Source organism: Triticum aestivum, chromosome 3D (assembly GCF_018294505.1).
Source record: "Triticum aestivum cultivar Chinese Spring chromosome 3D, IWGSC CS RefSeq v2.1, whole genome shotgun sequence".
NCBI classification, from domain to species: Eukaryota; Viridiplantae; Streptophyta; class Magnoliopsida; order Poales; family Poaceae; genus Triticum; species Triticum aestivum.
This window is the reverse complement of record NC_057802.1, coordinates 376,235,799-376,254,713: the sequence shown is the minus strand read 5'-3', so window position 1 is coordinate 376,254,713 and position 18,915 is coordinate 376,235,799. Positions and strand designations below refer to the sequence as shown.

At 48.7% G+C, this 18,915-nt stretch overlaps 1 protein-coding gene across 1 annotated transcript; it reads left to right on the top strand.

Moving 5' to 3' along the window:
* Window positions 1–1,883: 1,883 nt before the first annotated feature.
* On the top strand, window positions 1,884–13,959 carry LOC123078999 (pentatricopeptide repeat-containing protein At1g30610, chloroplastic). Its single transcript, XM_044501664.1, has 9 exons — window positions 1,884–3,482; window positions 4,195–4,386; window positions 4,676–4,757; window positions 4,853–5,044; window positions 5,146–5,259; window positions 5,592–5,682; window positions 5,750–5,907; window positions 7,042–7,467; window positions 13,225–13,959. The coding sequence occupies exons 1-9, from the start codon at window positions 2,188–2,190 to the stop codon at window positions 13,600–13,602; spliced, it is 2,928 nt and encodes a 975-aa protein (XP_044357599.1). The 5' UTR covers window positions 1,884–2,187; the 3' UTR covers window positions 13,603–13,959.
* The last annotated feature ends 4,956 nt before the right edge of the window (window positions 13,960–18,915 follow it).

The following is an 18,915-nucleotide window of genomic DNA, read 5'->3' as shown; positions in this document are numbered from 1 at the left end:
AGGAGGGGCGCGGGGCGTGCTCACGGGGGGGGCGTAGGGATCGTGGCAGCGGTGCGCGAGGAGGGTGACGGGGACGACGACGCCGGAGAGGGAGCAGGCCGGCGAGGGAGCGCGGGCTCCAGGCGGCGGCGTCCAACGACGACGGGCGAGGGGGCGGCCTCGATCCCCTTCCCCGATCCAGATCGGATCGGGAGGTGGGGGGCTGACGAGGGGGAGTGGGTGAAGTGGGGGTAGTGGGTTAGGGTTTGCGGGGGGGGGGGGGGGAGTGGATAAGGGGAGAGTGGGGTGGGCCGGCCGGCTGGGCCTTTGCCCAGTTGGGCTGGCCAGCTGGGCCACAGTTGGCCCAGTGGGGGGTTCTCTTTTCTTTTCTTCTGTTTTCTGTTTTGCATTTCTTTTATTTATTTCTCTTTTCTGTTTTATTTTATTTTAAATTATCTAGGCATTTTATAAAAATGTGTTTATTACACCATATTTACTTATCCAAAATATGGCACCTCCCGAACATTTTGTTTTAAATTTTGAAATTTTTTTATTGTTGACATTAATTGAATTTAAATTATGAAACGGTTTTGAATCATCGCACGGTTAACAACAGTAACCGAGGTGACGTGGCATGATTACCGGGGGATTACTGTAGCTTGATTATCCGGGCGTTACACCCCAAGAGTGAACTACTCCCTCCTCGTCATGGAGACCGCCGGGGTGATGAAGATGGTCTTGGTGATGGTTTTTCCCTCCGGAAGGGTGCCGGAACAGGCTCCCGATTGGTTTTTCATGGCTAGAGAGGCTTACGGCGGCAGACCTTTCGATCTAGGGTACTTTTCGGAGGTTTGGGTATTTATAAGAATTTTTGGCATCGGTCTCACGTCAAGGGGGTGCCCGAGGGGCCCACATGCCGTGCGGGCGCGCCCTGGGGGGGGGGTGGGCCCGTCCCCTAGGCTTGTGGCCTCCTCGGTTACTTCCTAGCCTAGCTCTGGTGCTTCGGGGGTCTCTTTTGGTCCATAAAAAAATCACCGTAAATTTTCAGCCCATTCCGAGAACTTTTATTTCTGTACAAAAAACGACACCACGGTAGTTCTGCTGAAAACAGCGTCAATCCGGGTTAGTTCTAATCAAATCATACCAAAACCATATAAAATTGTTGTAAACATGGCATGCATATTTCATAAATTATAGATACATTGGAGACGTGTCACCTAGCCACGTTTAAATAACGGGAAGACGCGAGGCGCCAGTAGGAGAGGTGTTTAATGCCGGGCAGCACAGGGACGGACGTGTGGCGCTCGGGGCACCAGAGTAGTTTCCTTTACACACATGCTGATTTAATGGCGGTAGGGGGACTGACGGATGCTGTTTCAATGCAGCGAGAAGGCGTGCGTAGCGGGCGATGCTCTTGGCCGGCGCACCGCTCCAATGCCGGCTCTAAGCATCTGCTCTGGGCATGCATGAATGCGAAGCTGGCATTCTGGTGGGAAAGGAGGTGAGGGAGAGTGGTTTTGTGTAGGCCAGGTTTGTTGGACGCTTGCATGCCAGCGGTTCGGACTCCTGCAAAGCCGTGTGGTTTGGTTTCGTTTGCAAAAAAAGGACGTTAGGGTCGGCTCGCAGGACCACGCGGTCCGGACGGTTGCGGGTGGTCGGTGTTGGGGATGCTGCCGGAGACGAAGGGGCACACTTTTGCAAATTTTCAATTTGTTTGTGTAGATCTGAAGTTTCATTTTTGTTGAGCGAATCTGAAAGATAATATTTTAGAAAGAATCGAAGAGACAATGATGTGAAAGAAGGAATAACAGGCCATGGGCCTTGAGTGATCACAATCGGGCAACGCCATTTTTGGGCCCGTCGGGTAAAGAATCGAAGAGACAATGATGTGAAAGAAGCACGCGCAGCCGAGCACCCCTTCCTTCCCAGCTCCCTCTCTCCCCCGCCCCCCGAAGAGGAGATAACGCAGGACAGGAAGGTACTCGCGCTCTGCCTCCTCTGAATCCATCTGCCTCCGTCAAAGGATTCCTGCCGTGCTCTTCCAGCGGCGCCCTGCGTCCCCCAGCTAGGGCCGGCCGAATTTTCCTGTTTTTTTCTTCTTCTCATTTCATTCAGTTCTGCCACCTGCCGAATTAGCGAGTTTCTCGGTGGAGGCTGCCACCACAAGAATGCGGTAGGGGCTGCGAACCCACCGGCCGACCAGGGACGATGGCGGCGGTGCCGCCAAGCGCGAGCATGGGGCTGCTCAATCTGGGCGGGTGCGGGGTTTTTCTCCCCTCCCTGCAGCCTAATTCGAGCGCCGGTCACTGCTTTTTGGCCCCGAGGAGGGACGTCTCCGCGTTGGGTTTGGTGAGAAGAGGCAGGTTTCTTGACGCCGGGTTCGGGGCTGCGGGTGCCTTGGCCAGCGGCGAGGCCGGCGCCGGTTCGTCGGAGCTGCGGCACATCGAGAAGGAGCTCACTTTTAGCCCCACATTCACCGACTATGTGAAGATGATGGAGTCGGTGAAGTTGGACAGGAGCAAGAGTTTGCAGGGAGGCGATTCGGATGGCCGGAGTTCCAGGAGGAGGTTCACGGGCGATGGCGATGCATCAGCTGGTGGACGAGGGGATAGAGAGTCAGTTGATCCAAGGAAGAAGTCATTTGAGAGGAATAGAGGGGCTCAAAGGGACAGAGGGGGTGACCAAGTCAGGGGTGGGAGGTTAGCGATGAATGACAGCGCAGAAGAATTTACTGGATTGGTGGGAAAAGGAATGGTGGGTGATGTTAAAAATAGCAGTGATGGTCAGAGGAAAGTTGAAGAGTATGTACAGAGAAGAATAGTTCGAGGCGAGCGAAGCAGAATTGGGGACAGTACTGATAGCGACGACCGCAAGCAGTTTTCATCAGCATCATATGTGAAGACTAGAGACAATAAAGGTGGTGTGGTTGTTCATGAATCAGTAGGGAACAGAAATGCCCAGTCAAATGCACGGAAGGATTCACAAGGACGGGCAACTTCTGTTGTAAGCCGCACTTCTGTGACTCGGGATAGCAGCGTTATATTGAGGAACACCAGGTCTACCAATGCAAGAAGTAATATACACGAACATGACTTCAAATATCCTAGAGAGGGAAAAGTTTCCAGCAGCAAGGTCAATGCTGACAGTAAATTTCAAAGATACCAGCAAAGAACAGAGAATTCAGGAAGAAATCGTGTAGGTAGTTTTCGATATAATGATGTGGACTATAGCAAACCTACTGTAAGCAAAAGATACGGCCATGCACATACAGTTTCTGGGAATTATGGTCATCGGAGTGATAGTTTGGAGCATGGAAAACCTGAAACAATTCGAATGCACAGAGGAGAAAATGTTCAACAGGGGAAGTTTGTTAGAAGAGATTCAAATGCTGTCGTTGATGATAGGGCTGCTTTCAAGACTTTTGAGGCATTCACTGATGTCAGGAACAGACCACGGGCTCTTCAAATGGAAATAGAAGAGAGGATTCAGAAATTAGCTAGTCGGTGAGTCTTCATATGATTGCTTGTATTCTAATGCTTTCTGCTATATAAGTTGAACATAGTTTCCTCTTATTTTTGTTTGACACGCACAGTAGCCTCTTTTAATTTGGAAAAATATTGTCCATGATGCTAGTTTACATGTACTCATTAATATTATCATTTTTTATTCAAATTGTATTTAAACTGCTTTGTATCTTCACTAGAGGCACAATTTACCATCATCATTTACATCAAATCTACGATAATTCTAAAGGTTTAACCTACTTAGCTTACATTCCCGCTGATCCTTAGAAAATACTATATGATAAATAATTCTAGTGATAATACTGAACTTCTAGAAAGATCACGCTCAAATATATTCTTCTGACGTTTAGTGGTTATATGTACAGGTTATAAAGCGGGAATATGTATTCCTTAATCATTATCAGATCGTTCCAATGATAAAAATTACTACCAAGCTATTACTTACATTGTGATGCCTAGATGCAAACTATTATTTACAGTTTGTCTTGGAGAATTGTTGTATACATTTATGCAGATAATTGTTTGAAAAGTTCATTACCGACTGTAACCCAGCAATGGAACTTGTAAGCTGAGCTGACTACGAAAATATTTTTGTATTTCGTGCTTTCCGCATAACTGATTATGATTAATCACGATGAGTCACCATTATCATATTTTTTTAGTTAATTTCGTACAATTCTATATTTTGAAGGCTCAATGCTACAGATGTAAATACTCCAGAGTGGAAATTCTCCAAGATGATTCATGATGCACAGATCAAATTCACTGATCACTCTATCCTAAGGGTTGTTCAGATATTGGGTCGATATGGAAACTGGAAACGTGTTCTGCAAGTTGTCGAATGGCTTCAATCACGTGAAAGATTCAAGTCCTACAAGAGCAGGTAGAATAGCTGCCCACTTATATGTTTCTATGTTTTTTACCGATCTTAAATCTGCATTTTTTGTTTTTGTAGCATGCATTTTAAGTTTTTAACTGCTTTGATATATGTAGCACAATTATAGTGCTACCAAGTTGTTAACCATATGAATAAGTTGGTTGATCTATGTGCGCATGCTTAAAGTAGTTTCTTGGATTAAGTTTCCTTGGTACCTCCACATGATCTCATTAAACGGGGTACACTGCTTAGTATATGAAGTGCATATGATCTTTATAAGCACCTTCTGATGTAGGTATATTTATACAACAGTCCTTGATGTTCTTGGGAAGGCAAAGAGACCTTTCGAGGCATTGAATGTATTTTACACCATGCTGGTATAACTTGTATCTTCATCTTATTTGATGCAAAAATACTAATCGTCATCTTATGGTCATCTTATTTAGATGCTGTTCCTATATTTCATTTGCAGGACCAATTATCTTCTTATCCTGACATCGCAGCTTATCATTGTATTGCTGTGACTCTCGGGCAAGCTGGTCTTGTGAAAGAACTATTTGATGTGATTGATTGCATGCGTTCCCCTCCTAAGAAGAAGTTTATGGTGGGCCCCGTTCAGAATTGGGATCCTCGGTTGGAACCAGACCTCATTGTATACAATGCGGTTAGTTCATTTGTAGCAAACGTGATATTTGCGTAGAATCAGCACACCATGAGCATGGTGAAGTTTATCAGTTGAACATAACTGCTTCTGCTCATATGTAGGTTTTGAATGCTTGCGTTCAACAAAAGCAGTGGGAAGGGACATTCTGGGTACTGCAACAGTTGAAAGAGAAGAATATTCGCCCAACTAATACAACATATGGTCTTGTAATGGAGGTAAGCTGATCATGATACACATACAAATACTATTACACATACTCTTTGTATTCTCTCCCACCCAACTATGCTGGGCACTGAAGGGGAACTTCTACAGACCTCTAGATTTTCGGCAACATAACAAATCATTTATTATTATATTTTTTTGATTGAACTAGACATGAAAGTGTCCTGGTTTCCTAAGAGCAGCTCATTATACAGAATGTTTCACCTGTAATTTTTTTACTTACGCTTGGTTCTTTTCTGATTTCCACAACACCATGTTATATATAGTGAGCACAATTCTTGTGCAACGTACATTTTTAGTCTAGTTTAATTTCGTGGCAGTGCAGGTAATGCTTGTTTGCGGCAAGTATAACTTGGTGTATGAGTTCTTCGACAGGGTGAAGCAAAAATCAATACCTGGTGCATTGAACTATAAAGGTAATAACTATAAGTTGAATAAATGAGTAGTTTAAAGTTCAGGTCTGAGACATCATGCTGGTTACAGTTCTCGTAAATGCACTCTGGAGAGAAGGAAAGATTGATGAAGCAGTCATGGCCGTGAAGGATATGGAAAATCGTGGAATTGTTGGTTCAGCTAGTCTCTATTATGACCTTGCTCGGTGCCTTTGCAGTGGAGGGCGGTGCAAAGAAGCACTTCTCCAGGTTTGGCTTATACAAGTGCAGTTAATGAGTTAATGTGTAATAACATTTGCCACAGCCCAGCGAAATTCCTTTCGTTAGCTAATTTCATCTTGATTTACTTGCAACTGTTAATTGTTTTTTTAATGTGTAAGAATAAGTTTACATTGGGCACACTGACGGTTAAGTATTTCAACGAAGTTTAAGAGTCAATGAGTTATATATTTTGTTGGTTTGACTGATTTATTGTGATTTTACAATGCAATATTTGCTGTCATGGCCTTATGAGCAGAATCAGTGTCATTCTTGATTGTACACTTCACAAGACATATATGGTTTTTTTGTGCTCGAGCTAGTAAAGACCTGATTGCATACATTATATTTTGGTTGAAGTAGGCATTGGGATTTGGGACATGGAACTTCTAATATTTAGATGCGAAGCAAGCAGTCAGAACATATGTAATTCGGTTCGGCCCTCTAATTTTCATTGCGGAGCTTTTGATTTGAGGGTAATTTCTACCAGCTACTAATACTCTTTAAGAAACATGTAGACGCAACTTAGGAAATGAGATTCAGGGATTTTTTTATTCAAATGATTCAGGAATTTTAGGATTCAAATCTTTAGGAAATTTTCCTGTGTGGATTGTTTGGTTTGTAAGGATTGATGCTTTTGTAGTTTTCCCAAGGATTTCTTCGCACAACATTACAAAGGAAATTTTCTATTGACTCTTGAATCACTTGGAAAGGACCCTTTGTTTCCCCTATGGTGCAATCAAACAAACTTTGGTTTAGATCCAATCTGTAGGACTTCAGTGAGCATTAAATCCTGTGTTTTCCCTATTCCCATGTTTGGAAAATCCCGCGATTATAACTTGCGGTTACTTCCGTTTCATTTTGTTAGTGTTTAAGTTTTTTGCTAGCCTAGTTCTTGCTCTTCTTCTAATACAAACTGGCACATGTTTGGGCGATTGTTCGACAAAAAAAAAAAAGAAAAAAACTTTGTGGTCATAAACTTGTAAGAGTTGACAGAGCACCACTACATTCGAGCCTCTGTATCTATATTGATAACCCCGTAACCTGTCTAAGTGTCTATGCACTATTTGTGTAATGTCCTCAGACTGTTTGTTAACTCTCAACTATCTTAACAACTGTACTCAGGTTGAGAAGATATGCAAGGTCGCGAACAAACCGCTGGTTGTAACCTACACAGGACTTATTCAAACTTGCATAGATAGTGGAAGCATAGAAAATGCTACATACATATTCAAAGAAATGTGCAATTACTGCTCACCTAATAATGTGACTTGCAACATTATGCTGAAGTCATACGTTGATCATGGAAAGTTTGAAGACGCGAAAGATCTACTGGAGAATATTCTAAATGGCAGGATAAGGAGCAAAGCGGATTTGGGTCAACAAGCAGTTGCAGACAAGTTTACTTTCAATACTTTCTTGGATGCTTGTGCTGAAGCAAAAATGTGGAATGACTTCGAGTACGCATTTCGTGAAATGCTATCTAACGGTTACCACTTTGACGAACGAAGGCACCTACGTATGGTACTTGATGCCTATAGGAGCGGAAAGGTACTTATCTTCTTCTTCTTCCTTTTCTTTTGCGGGTGGAAAGGAACTTATCTCATATGCTCATGGTTTTGATTACCTGTGGATGTTCTTAAAAAGTCTAGCATATAAAGCTAGAATATTCGTTTCACATAATTATTCAGGTCTAAAGCAAGTACTCTGGTCAGCCAGTGATAATGTAGGTCATGTTAGACTTGGTGATAGGAGCATGTTGCCTACACAAAGGCCATATCATAGCTCCTGCTATTCAGTTTGAAGCGTATGTTAAACCTTTTTTGGGTGTGTTTACGTGCAGACATTTAGGCCCTCATGACAATATGCCTCACTAGGCAGGCCTGGCGCAGTGGTGAAGTCTGTTAGAGTTATAATATAGGTCATGTACCCCTTTGTATTTATCCCGTTGTATAAGGGGTTTCCTGCATATGTTCCACACCTGTACATGTATATATATCGGCCTATGGCCTCATGGGAATACAAGTTGCTTATTCCTAACATGGTATTAGAGCTTTAGGTCTTTTTTTTGCACGCGCAACTCGTGCTTCGATCCACTCCCGCCGTCGCCGCGTTCTCCCTTCGCTCGGCGTCGCTGCTACATCCCCTCCCGCCAGGCGCCTCTCCTCCTCGATCGCCGCAGGGAGGCCCCCGATCGATCTCCAGGCGCCCAGCTGGTCCCGCTCGGCGCAGCTCCCAGCCGGCCTGCTCCCGCCTCGCCGGCACCGATTCGCTCGGCCCGATCGATCTCCAAGCGCCCAGCCGGCCCTGATCGACGCAGCTCCCAGCCGGCCTGCTCCCGCCTAGCCGGCCCCGCTCGAGATCCCCTACCGCCCGTGCCGGATCCCGCTCCCAGCCGCCGTCCTCGTCCGGCTTCTGCTGCTTTCGGATCTTTGCCAAAAAAAAAGGTCTGCTGCATCGGGCTATGTCGCTGTCCCTCGCTGTCCGGTGATCTTCGATGGTACTAACTACACCGAGTTCGCTGGCTTCATGCGCATTCACATGCGTGGCATCCGTCTCTGGGGTGTTCTTTCTGGCGAGGTCTGCTGTCCGCCACGTCCGGTTCCTCCGGTGGCCCCTACTCCGCCGACTCCACTGGTTCTTCCTACGGACGCTAATCAGGCCGCCAAGGATGCGGCTAAGCTTGCTGATGAGGCTGCTGATCGTGCCTATGATGAGAGGGTTTTGGCCTATGAGGAGGCTCTCCAGACGTATCATGGTGCTTTGTCTGTTTACACCCAGTGGCTTGATGATGATGCTCGTGCTGCAGCTGTTCTCACTGCTAGTGTTCTGCCTCAGTTTGCTTCTGAGTTTCTGGGCCTTCCTACTGTCTTTCAGATGTGGACCTGTCTTCGTCAGCGCTATGAGCCCTCTGGTGATGCCTTATACCTTTCTGTGGTTCGTCAGGAGCATGCTCTTCAGCAGGGTGACTCTACTGTTGATGACTTTTATGCACAGAGTTCTGCTATCTGGCGCCAGCTTGATTCTCTCCGCAGTGCTGGTTGTCGTACTTGCCCCTGCTGCCAGGCTGTCCAGGCCAATTTGGAGTTTCATCGCGTCTACGAGTTCCTGTCTCGGCTCCGTAAGGAGTTTGAGCCCCGGCGTGCTCAGTTGTTTGCTCGTGGCCGTATTTCTCTCATGGAGGCGCTTTCAGAGATTCGTGCTGAGGAGACTCGCCTACGTGGTGCTGGTTTGCTGGAGGTTCCCTCTGTGCTCGCTACTCGGGCTTCTTCCACTCCACCTGCTGCACCGCCCCATTCTCGCTCGAGTGCTCCGCCGCTCTTGCCCACTCCTTCTGGAGGCTCAGGTCGCCCCCGTTCACATTGTGACTACTGCAACAATGATGGTCATATTGAGTCCCAGTGCTACACAAAGCGGAAACACCTGCGCAAGGCGCGATCATCCTCCTCAGGGACTTCGTCATCTCCCTCGCCAGCTTCAGCCATTGCTTTGACTGAGCAGGATATTCTGAGACTTAAGCGTCTGCTCGCGGCTTCAGGTTCTTCCTCGACGGGTACTGCTGGTTCTGTGACTGATGCTTCCCGCACTGAGCACCCGCCCTCTACACAGTCAGGTACATCCCCATGGGTTCTGGACTCTGGAGCTTCTTTTCATATGTCTTCTCATTCTTCCGCTTTGTCCTCTCTTCGATCGCTGGATTCTCCTGTTCATGTCTTCACTGCTGATGGTACTCCACTTTCTGTTGCTAGTAGAGGCCATCTTTCCACTCCTTTATTCTGTTCCTGATGTTGCTCATGTTCCTCGACTTACCATGAATCTGTTTTCTGCCGGTCAACTTACTGATTCTGGTTGTCGTGTCATCCTTGATGTTGACTCTTGTTCTGTCCAGGATCGTCGCACGCACACTCTGGTTGGGGCTGGCCCTCGCCGCCGTGATTCTCAGGGTCTTTGGGAGTTGGACTGGCTTCATGTTCCTTCCGCTGCCACCACCATCGCCAGTCCCTCCGCTGCTGTCGCCTCTGTTACTGGTTCCTTCAAGCAGTGGCATCATCGACTTGGTCATCTGTGTGGTTCTCGGTTATCGTCTTTAGTTCGTCGAGGTCTTCTGGGGTCTGTCTCAGGAGATGTCTCTTTAGAGTGTCAGGGTTGTCGTCTTGGCAAGCAGATTCAGTTACCATATTCACATAGTGAGTCAGTGTCTAAGCGTCCTTTCGATTTAGTCCATTCTGATGTATGGGGTCCGGCTCCTTTCGCTTCGAAAGGTGGTCATAAATACTATATTATTTTCATCGATGATTTTTCTCGTTACACATGGCTTTATTTCATGACTTCACGTAGTGAGGTGTTGTCTATTTATAAGCGTTTTGCTGCCATGGTTCATACTCAGTTCTCTTCACCCATTCGTGTTTTTCGTGCTGACTCCGCTGGCGAGTATATCTCTAAGATGTTGCGTGGTGTCCTTGCTGAGCAGGGTACTCTTGCCCAGTTCTCTTGTCCTGGTGCTCATGCTCAGAATGGCGTGTCTGAGCGCAAGCATCGTCACCTTCTTGAGACGGCTCGTGCTATGATGATCGCCGCCTCTCTTCCGCCTCATTTTTGGGCCGAGGCTATCTCCACTTCCGCCTATCTCATCAACCTTCAGCCGTCCGCTGCTTTGCAGGGTGGTGTTCCTTTTGAGCGTCTTTTTGATCGTTCTCCCGATTATTCGATGCTTCGCTTGTTTGGTTGTGTTTGCTATGTTCTTCTTGCCCCTCGCGAACGCACCAAACTGACCGCTCAGTCTGTTGAGTGTGTCTTCTTAGGCTACAGTGATGAACATAAGGGCTATCGTTGTTGGGATCCTATCGGTCGTCGGATGCGTATCTCTCGAGACGTGACTTTTGATGAGTCTCGTCCTTTCTACCCACGCCCATCTTCCTCGTTTTTTCAGTGGAGGATATCTCTTTCCTCACTTTTCCTGACTCACCTATCACCCCCGTCGCGTCTGTGCCTATTCGTTCCACTCCCTCTGCTTCTCCACCCCTCGTCGATTCGCCGCCACCATCTTCCCCGGTCTCCTCACCTAGCATGTCACCGGATTCTACACCTTCATCTCCGGTGACTTCTTCGTCGCCACCCCCCGATTCTACCTTGGCGATTCCTCCTTCTCTTGTTCCATCTTTTCCTCAGCATTACACTCGTCGTTCACGACCTGTGGATGCTTCCTTGGATGAGTCGTCCTCTTCCTCTCAGCCTACTTATGGCTTGCGTTCTCGTCCTCGTCCGCCTATTGATCGCTTTGGATTTCCCACCGCTGGTGCTGCTGTTCTTGAGCCGACTTCTTACCGTCAGGCTGTTGTTCATCCTGAATGGCAGTTTGCGATGGCAGAGGAGATTGCTGCTCTTGAACGCACTGGTACCTGGGATCTTGTTTCTCTTCCTCCCGGAGTCCGTCCCATCACTTGTAAGTGGGTCTACAAGGTTAAGACTCGCTCGATGGTTCTCTTGAGCGTCACAAAGCTCGTCTCGTGGCTCGTGGTTTTCAGCAGGAGCATGGTCGTGATTATGACGAGACTTTTGCTCCTGTGGCCCATATGACCACTATTCGTACACTTCTTGCCGTTGCCTCTGCACGCCACTGGTCTATATCTCAGCTTGATGTTAAGAATGCCTTTCTTAATGGTGAGCTGCGTGAGGAGGTGTACATGCAGCCACCACCTGGGTATTCTGTTCCTGATGGCATGGTGTGTCGTCTTCGTCGCTCTCTCTATGGCCTTAAGCAAGCCCCTCGCGCCTGGTTTGAGCGTTTTGCCTCTGTGGTCACTACTGCTGGTTTTTCAGCAAGTGCTCATGATCCAGCATTGTTTATTCACCTTTCTCCTCGTGGCCGGACTCTTCTTCTTCTCTATGTTGATGATATGGTCATCACTGGGGATGACCCCGAGTATATTGCCTTTGTAAAGGCCCGTCTTAGTGAGCAGTTTCTTATGTCTGATCTTGGACCTCTTCGCTACTTTCTTGGGATTGAAGTCTCTTCTACCTCTGATGGCTTTTTTATATCCCAGGAAAAGTATATCCAGGATCTTCTTGCTCGTGCTGCTCTTACTGACGAGCGCATTGTTGAGACTCCTATGGAGCTCAATGTTCACCTCCGTGCTACTGATGGTGATCCTCTCCCTGACCCGACGCGTTATCGTCATCTTGTTGGCAGTCTTGTCTATCTAGCTGTCACTCGTCCGGACATCTCTTATCCGGTTCATATTCTGAGTCAGTTTGTCTCTGCTCCCACATCGGTTCACTATAGTCATCTCCTTCGTGTTCTCCGATATCTTCGGGGCACGATCTCTCACCGTCTATTCTTTCCTAGCTCCAGTTCTTTACAGCTTCAGGCCTATGCGGATGCTACGTGGGCTAGTGATCCTTCTGATCGCCGTTCACTTTCTGCTTACTGTGTTTTTCTTGGCGGTTCTCTCATTGCCTGGAAGACGAAGAAACAGATTGCAGTTTCCCGTTCGAGTGCTGAGGCTGAGTTGCGAGCCATGGCTCTTTTGACGGCAGAGGTGACTTGGTTACGGTGGTTACTTCAGGATTTTGGTGTTTCTGTCACTACACCGACTCTGCTCTTATCTGACAGTACAGGTGCTATTAGCATTGCGCGCGATCCTGTGAAGCATGAGCTCACCAAGCATATTGGTGTTGATGCTTTCTATGTGCGCGCTGCTGTGCAGGATCAGGTTATTGCTCTTCAGTATGTGCCTTCCGAGTTACAGTTGGCGGATTTCCTGACGAAGGCCCAGACTAGAGCACAACATGGCTTTTATCTCTCCAAACTCAGTGTTGTTCCTCCACCATGAGTTTGAGGGGGGGTGTTAGAGTTATAATATAGGTCATGTACCCCTTTGTATTTATCCCGTTGTATAAGGGGTTTCCTGCATATGTTCCACACCTGTACATGTATATATATCGGCCTATGGCCTCATGGGAATACAAGTTGCTTATTCCTAACAGTCCTCCCACTTGTGCCAAGAGGTCCTGGGTTCGAACCAGCCTCTCTGCATTGCACTTTGCAGGGGCAAGACTAGGTTCCTATAATCCCTCCCCAGACCCTATAATCACTGGGTCTGTCCTTTATGACAATATGCCTCACTAGATTGTATCCGTAGCCTTAAAAAGGAATTTCAAGTAAAAGAGTAGCATGATAGAATAGGCATTTCGAATTGAAATTACATTAGGCATGACCACATGCACGACAGGTGTCGAACTGCTTGTTTTAATCCATCTGGTGTGTCTGTTCTCACCCTTGCTATCTGTTTGTCCGTCATTATTCAGGAGCAGCTGCTGGAACACATATGGGACTACCTGTGTCACAATGGCCGGGTTCCACCGGCTGCCATGATAATGGAAAGATTCTGCCTAAAACTGAGACAAGGCCATACGACGGCAGCACTCTCCTGCATCAGCAGCTTCGAGGAGAGCAAGATAGGCAGCATTTCCTCCAAGTCGTGGTCGAATCTTCTGAACCGGAACGCGGACCTCCTGAAGGAGGAGAGCATCGCCAAGCTTGTCCATGAACTCGATGACCTCTCAAGGCCAGGGAGTTCCTGCCATTCCTTGTACGAAAATGTTCTGAGCAGCTGTACAGAATTCCTTGGTGGTTCTGGTGGAAAGGCGGCTTCTGATGGACGGATGCCTTTGTGTAATTCTTGACTGCTATGTTAGGCTCCTATCCTGTCGTCGTTCAAAGTTTGGTTATCAGTGGTAAGGGAACTGGTCTGCTTGTGGCTTTCATGCTCTTTTCCAAGAAGACCAACTTTGATGATATACTACTGTACCAGAGTAGGAGTAGCATTTTGGTTGGGTTGGTTGCTGGTAATTGGCAGAAGCAACCTTTGGCATTGCCATCGTCACCCTTGGCGATGCGTGGCGTAAGCATGTTTGCTTGTTGTTTCATCATCTAATTGTGTAACAGTGACAGTGCGAATAGCTGGTATCACTATGACAGGATACATGGACGATAGTGCATGTTGATAGCTATTTGTTCAGTCAGACAAAAATTTCCGAGTCTGTCTAGTTGCACTGGATTTGCAGAGTCTAAAACTATGTCCGCCGCTTGTTTGGAAGGGCTGGTACAAATGTTCTTGTCTCCGGAAGGCTCCATCTGGTGCCAGTTACCAGCCACACCGCAGGACAAGAGTGATTTAACTGTAGACGTTCATGTCGTGCCATACTAGTCTATCACTCTCCACTCCATGTTAAGATCCGAAGAAAAATCTACCACTCCTCTGATCAGACGGTGATAGCTTTGGACCATGTAGATGTAGCCGCCTTCTCCTCTCCTCTCTAACTTTGGTCGTTCTTACTACTCCCCTAAATGTGCGTCAATTAATATGAATCAGAGGGAGTAACTGTTTTCACCGGTGAACACCATCACCCCACCTTTGACAATCTCTATGGCGTCGTAAGGTTGGGGAGGCTATTTTTTCTGTCTTCATATTTTTAGGCATGTCACTGTTCGTTGTCTCGGCAATGACAATGACAATATTGGCTTGCATAATAATTGTCATCATTCTCCCTCCACATGGTATCGCCTCCAATGTCAATCGAGATGTGAGTTTTGTGCCACATTGATTTGGAGTTCCAGATCGTGTAGTCCGGTCAACCATGGCATGACTTGTTTACAACTCCTATGGGCTCAGATGGATGTGTGGTGTGGATCCTGGTTTTCGGGAGCGGCGACAATTGATACCTCCCTGCCAAGCTTTGCTGCCCCGACCTATGCGTGAAGATTATCTTTTTGTTGTTGTTCTACCTCACACGACAAACCTCCTTTCGTGGTGGGTTTCGACGGACTTTATGTCTATCGATGTTTAATGCACCGTCGATCTTATGATCTACTTGAAGATGTGGATAAATAGAGAGAACGATGGTACCTAAAGGGATCTCGTTGGCGTTGATGATGTCACAATAGTTTTTACTTAGGTTCAGACGATCCCTGATTGGTAAAATTCATATCTCCTACTGATGGTGTACTTGATCAATGGAAAATTGCTACAACGGAGTATATCCTATTGGGGAACATAGTAATTTCAAAAAAATTCCTACGCACACGCAAGATCATGGTGATGCATAGCAACGAGTGGGGAGACTGTGTCCACGTACCCTCGTAGACCGAAAGCGGAAGCGTTAGCACAACACAGTTGATGTAGTCGTACGTCTTCACGATCCGACCGATCAAGTACCGAACGCACGGCACCTTCGAGTTCAGCACACGTTCAACTCGATGACGTCCCTCGAACTCCGATCCAGCCGAGTTTTGAGGGAGAGTTCCGTCAGCACGACGGCGTGGTGACGATGATGATGTTCTACCGATGCAGGGCTTCGCCTAAGCACCGCTACGATATGACCGAGGTGGATTATGGTGAAGGGGGGCACCGCACACGGCTAAGAGATCCAAGGGGTCAATTGTTGTGTCTCTAGGGGGTGCCTCCCTCCCCGTATATAAAGGAGTGGAGGAGGGGGAGGGGGCCGGCCACCCTTGGCGCGCCCCATGAGGAGTCCTACTCCCACCGGGAGTAGGACATCCCCCCCTTCCATGTTGGAGTAGGAGAGGAGAGGGAAGGAGAGAGAGGGGGAAAGGAAAGGGGGGCGCCGCCCCCCTCCTTGTCCAATTCGGACTTGGGGGGGGGGGCGCGGCTGCCCCTTGGCCGCTCTCCTCTTCCACCACTTGGGCCCATGAGGCCCAATAACCTCCGGGGGGGTTCCGGTAACCCCCCGGTACTCCGGTATATATTCGATAACCCCCGGAACCATTCCGGTGTCCGAATATAGTTGTCCAATATATCAATCTTCATGTCTCGACCATTTCGAGACTCCTCGTTATGTCCGTGATCACATTCGGGACTCCGAACTACCTTCAGTACATCAAAACACATAAACTCATAATATAACCGTCATCGAACTTTAAGCGTGCGGACCCTATGGGTTCGAGAACTATGTAGACATGACCGAGACACGTCTCCGGTCAATAACCAATAGCGGAACCTGGATGCTCATATTGGCTCCCACATATTCTACGAAGATCTTTATCGGTCAAACCGCATAACAACATACGTTGTTCCCTTTGTCATCGGTATGTTACTTGCCCGAGATTCGATCGTCGGTATCTCAATACCTAGTTCAGTCCCGACCCACCCCTCCCGCGTCGCCCCTGCAGGCGATGGGGAGGGAACCCTAGCCGCCGTCGGTCTCCTCCCCTCCTCCCGACCCCTTCCTCCCCTGCCGCCGCCACAGGGCGCGCCCAGGCAAAGCCTGGCTGGCGCCGACGGCGGCGGGTCTTCTTGTCCCCTCGCGTGTGGCGCCGGTGCGGGCCGCTTCCACGGGCCAGGGCGCCACGGTTGGTGGGTCGCGGCGGCGCGGCGGGTCCCCTCCCGACGACGACAGCTGGTGGCTTCCGCGGCGTGTCGGGCTGCCGGCTGGAGGGGCGCGCTTGCTGCTCCTGCGCCCCGATCTGGCGCCGGGAGCTGTGGGCGGCGCGGGCCGTGGGCGGCACGGGGTCGCGGCGCGACAGAGGTGGGCGCCCTCCTTCTTCCTCCTCCGCTCGTTGGCTAGGTGGAGCTTGAGGGCGTGGCTGGTGGGTGCTTGTTGCGACATGGTCAGATTCGGCCGGATCTGGCCCTGCTCGCCGGCGGGCGGCCTGAGGTGCTGGCAGCGGCCGGTTGGGTCGCTGCACGGATGTGGGCCGCCACAGCGTGGTTTTGGCTCATGGCGATGATTTGGGTCGTTTCACGACAGCGGCCGGACATCTTCGGCGTCGGCTCGTCGGGAAGCGGCCTGTTTTGGCCTTCGATTCCTCTCCTCGTCGTTCGGACGCTACCCTCGTCGAAGGGTTGGCCCTCTCCCAGCTGCGGTCCATCTCCCATCTCGCGCCCGGTGTTGCGGGACGGATCTCGTCTCGCGCCCGGCGGCAGGACCGAGCTCGTCTCGCGCCCGGCAGCAGGACCGAGCTCGTCTCGCGCCCGGCAGCAGGACCGACCTCGTCTCGTGCCCGGCTGCAGGACTGAGCCCGTCTCGCGCCCGGTGCCGCAGGACAAGGAGATGGAGGCCCGTTCCGGCCGGCCTCTTAGGTCTCGGCGCTGGGGGTCGCACAGGGATGCGAAAGACGGGACCTTTCCATTCGTCTCTTTGGGTGGAGTAGTGTGCCGGTCTCGGGTGAGGTGGTGTCAAGGTCCTGGATGCCAGGGCGGCGACCCTGGAGGTGGTAGCGCGGTGCTCATGGGCAGAGCTCGTGGCTTGGTGCTGTCTGGTGACCATGGCCGTGTAGGCGGCATGGATGCCGGGGTGTGGCGTTCGGTGGTGGTGATTGGTGGCCGGGGTGAAAACCTGCTCTATCTTCGGACGGACCGGCGGCGGCGAATCGTTCCCTTCTTGAAGGCGCCGTCGCGGCCTTCATTGCCCGTCGGGTTGCTCCAGGGGAAACCCTGACCATCGTGTCGGGCGGTGGCGGCGCTCCGGTGTCGTTCCCTTCCTGAAGGCGCCGCCTTGGAGCCCTCGGTTCGCCATATGCGGCTTCACTTCTTCGCGGTGGCGTGTTCACGGCTTAGATCTCCGGTTACTCTTGTAGTGCTAGGGGTGGTGTTGCTGCGCTCAACATCTTTGTATCATGCCTTGGGTGTGTGGGTTGTGTTGGCGTGCGGTTGTACCGGGTTTGTTGTGGATCTTTGCTTTATTTATAAAGCGGGGCGAAAGCCTTTTTCGGTAATACCTAGTTCAGTCTCGTTACCGGCAAGTCTCTTTACTCGTTCCGTAATACATCATCCCGCAACTAACTCATTAGTTGCAATGCTTGCAAGGCTTAAGTGATGTGCATTACCGAGTGGGCCCAGAGATACCTCTCCGACAATCGGAGTGACAAATCCTAATCCCGAAATACGCCAACCCAACAAGTACCTTCGGAGACACCTGTAGAGCACCTTTATAATCACCCAGTTACGTTGTGACGTTTGGTAGCACACAAAGTGTTCCTCCGGTAAACGGGAGTTGCATAATCTCATAGCCATAGGAACATGTATAAGTCATGAAGAAAGCAATAGCGACATACTAAACGATCAAGTGCTAAGCTAACGGAATGGGTCAAGTCAATCACATCATTCTCCTAATGATGATCATTCTCCTAATGATGTGATCCCGTTAATCAAATGACAACTCTTTGTCTATGGCTAGGAAACATAACCATCTTTGATCAACGAGCTAGTCAAGTAGAGGCATACTAGTGACACTCTGTTTGTCTATGTATTCACACACATGTATCATGTTTCCGGTTAATACAATTCTAGCATGAATAATAAACATTTATCATGATATAAGGAAATAATCAATAACTTTATTATTGCCTCTAGGGCATATTTCCTTCAGTCTCCCACTTGCACTAGTCACAATAATCTAGATTACACAGTAATGATTCTAACACCCATGGAGCCTTGGTGTTGATCATGTTTTGCTCGTGAAAGAGGCTTAGTCAACGGGTCTGCAACATTCAGATCCATATGTAATTGCACCAGTATTGTCATAAAAGATTTTCATTGGACCCGATGCACTAGGTATGACACCTAGATCGGATATGAACTCCTTCATCCAGACTCCTTCATTTCTGCTTCCGAAGCAGCTATGTACTCTGCTTCACATGTAGATCCCGCTACGACGCTTTGTTTAGAACTGCACCAACTGACAGCTCCATCGTTCAATAAAAAGACGTATTCGGTTTGCGATTTAGAATCGTCCGGATCAGTGTCAAAGCTTGCATCGACGTAACCATTTACGACGAGCTCTTTGTCACCTCCATAAACGAGAAACATATCCTTAGTCCTTTTCAGGTATTTCAGGATGTTCTTGAGCGCTGTCTAGTGATCCACTCCTGGATTACTTTGGTACCTCCCTGCTAAACTAATAGCAAGGCACACATCAGGTCTGGTACACAGCATTGCATACATGATAGAGCCTATGGCTGAAGCATAGGGAACATCT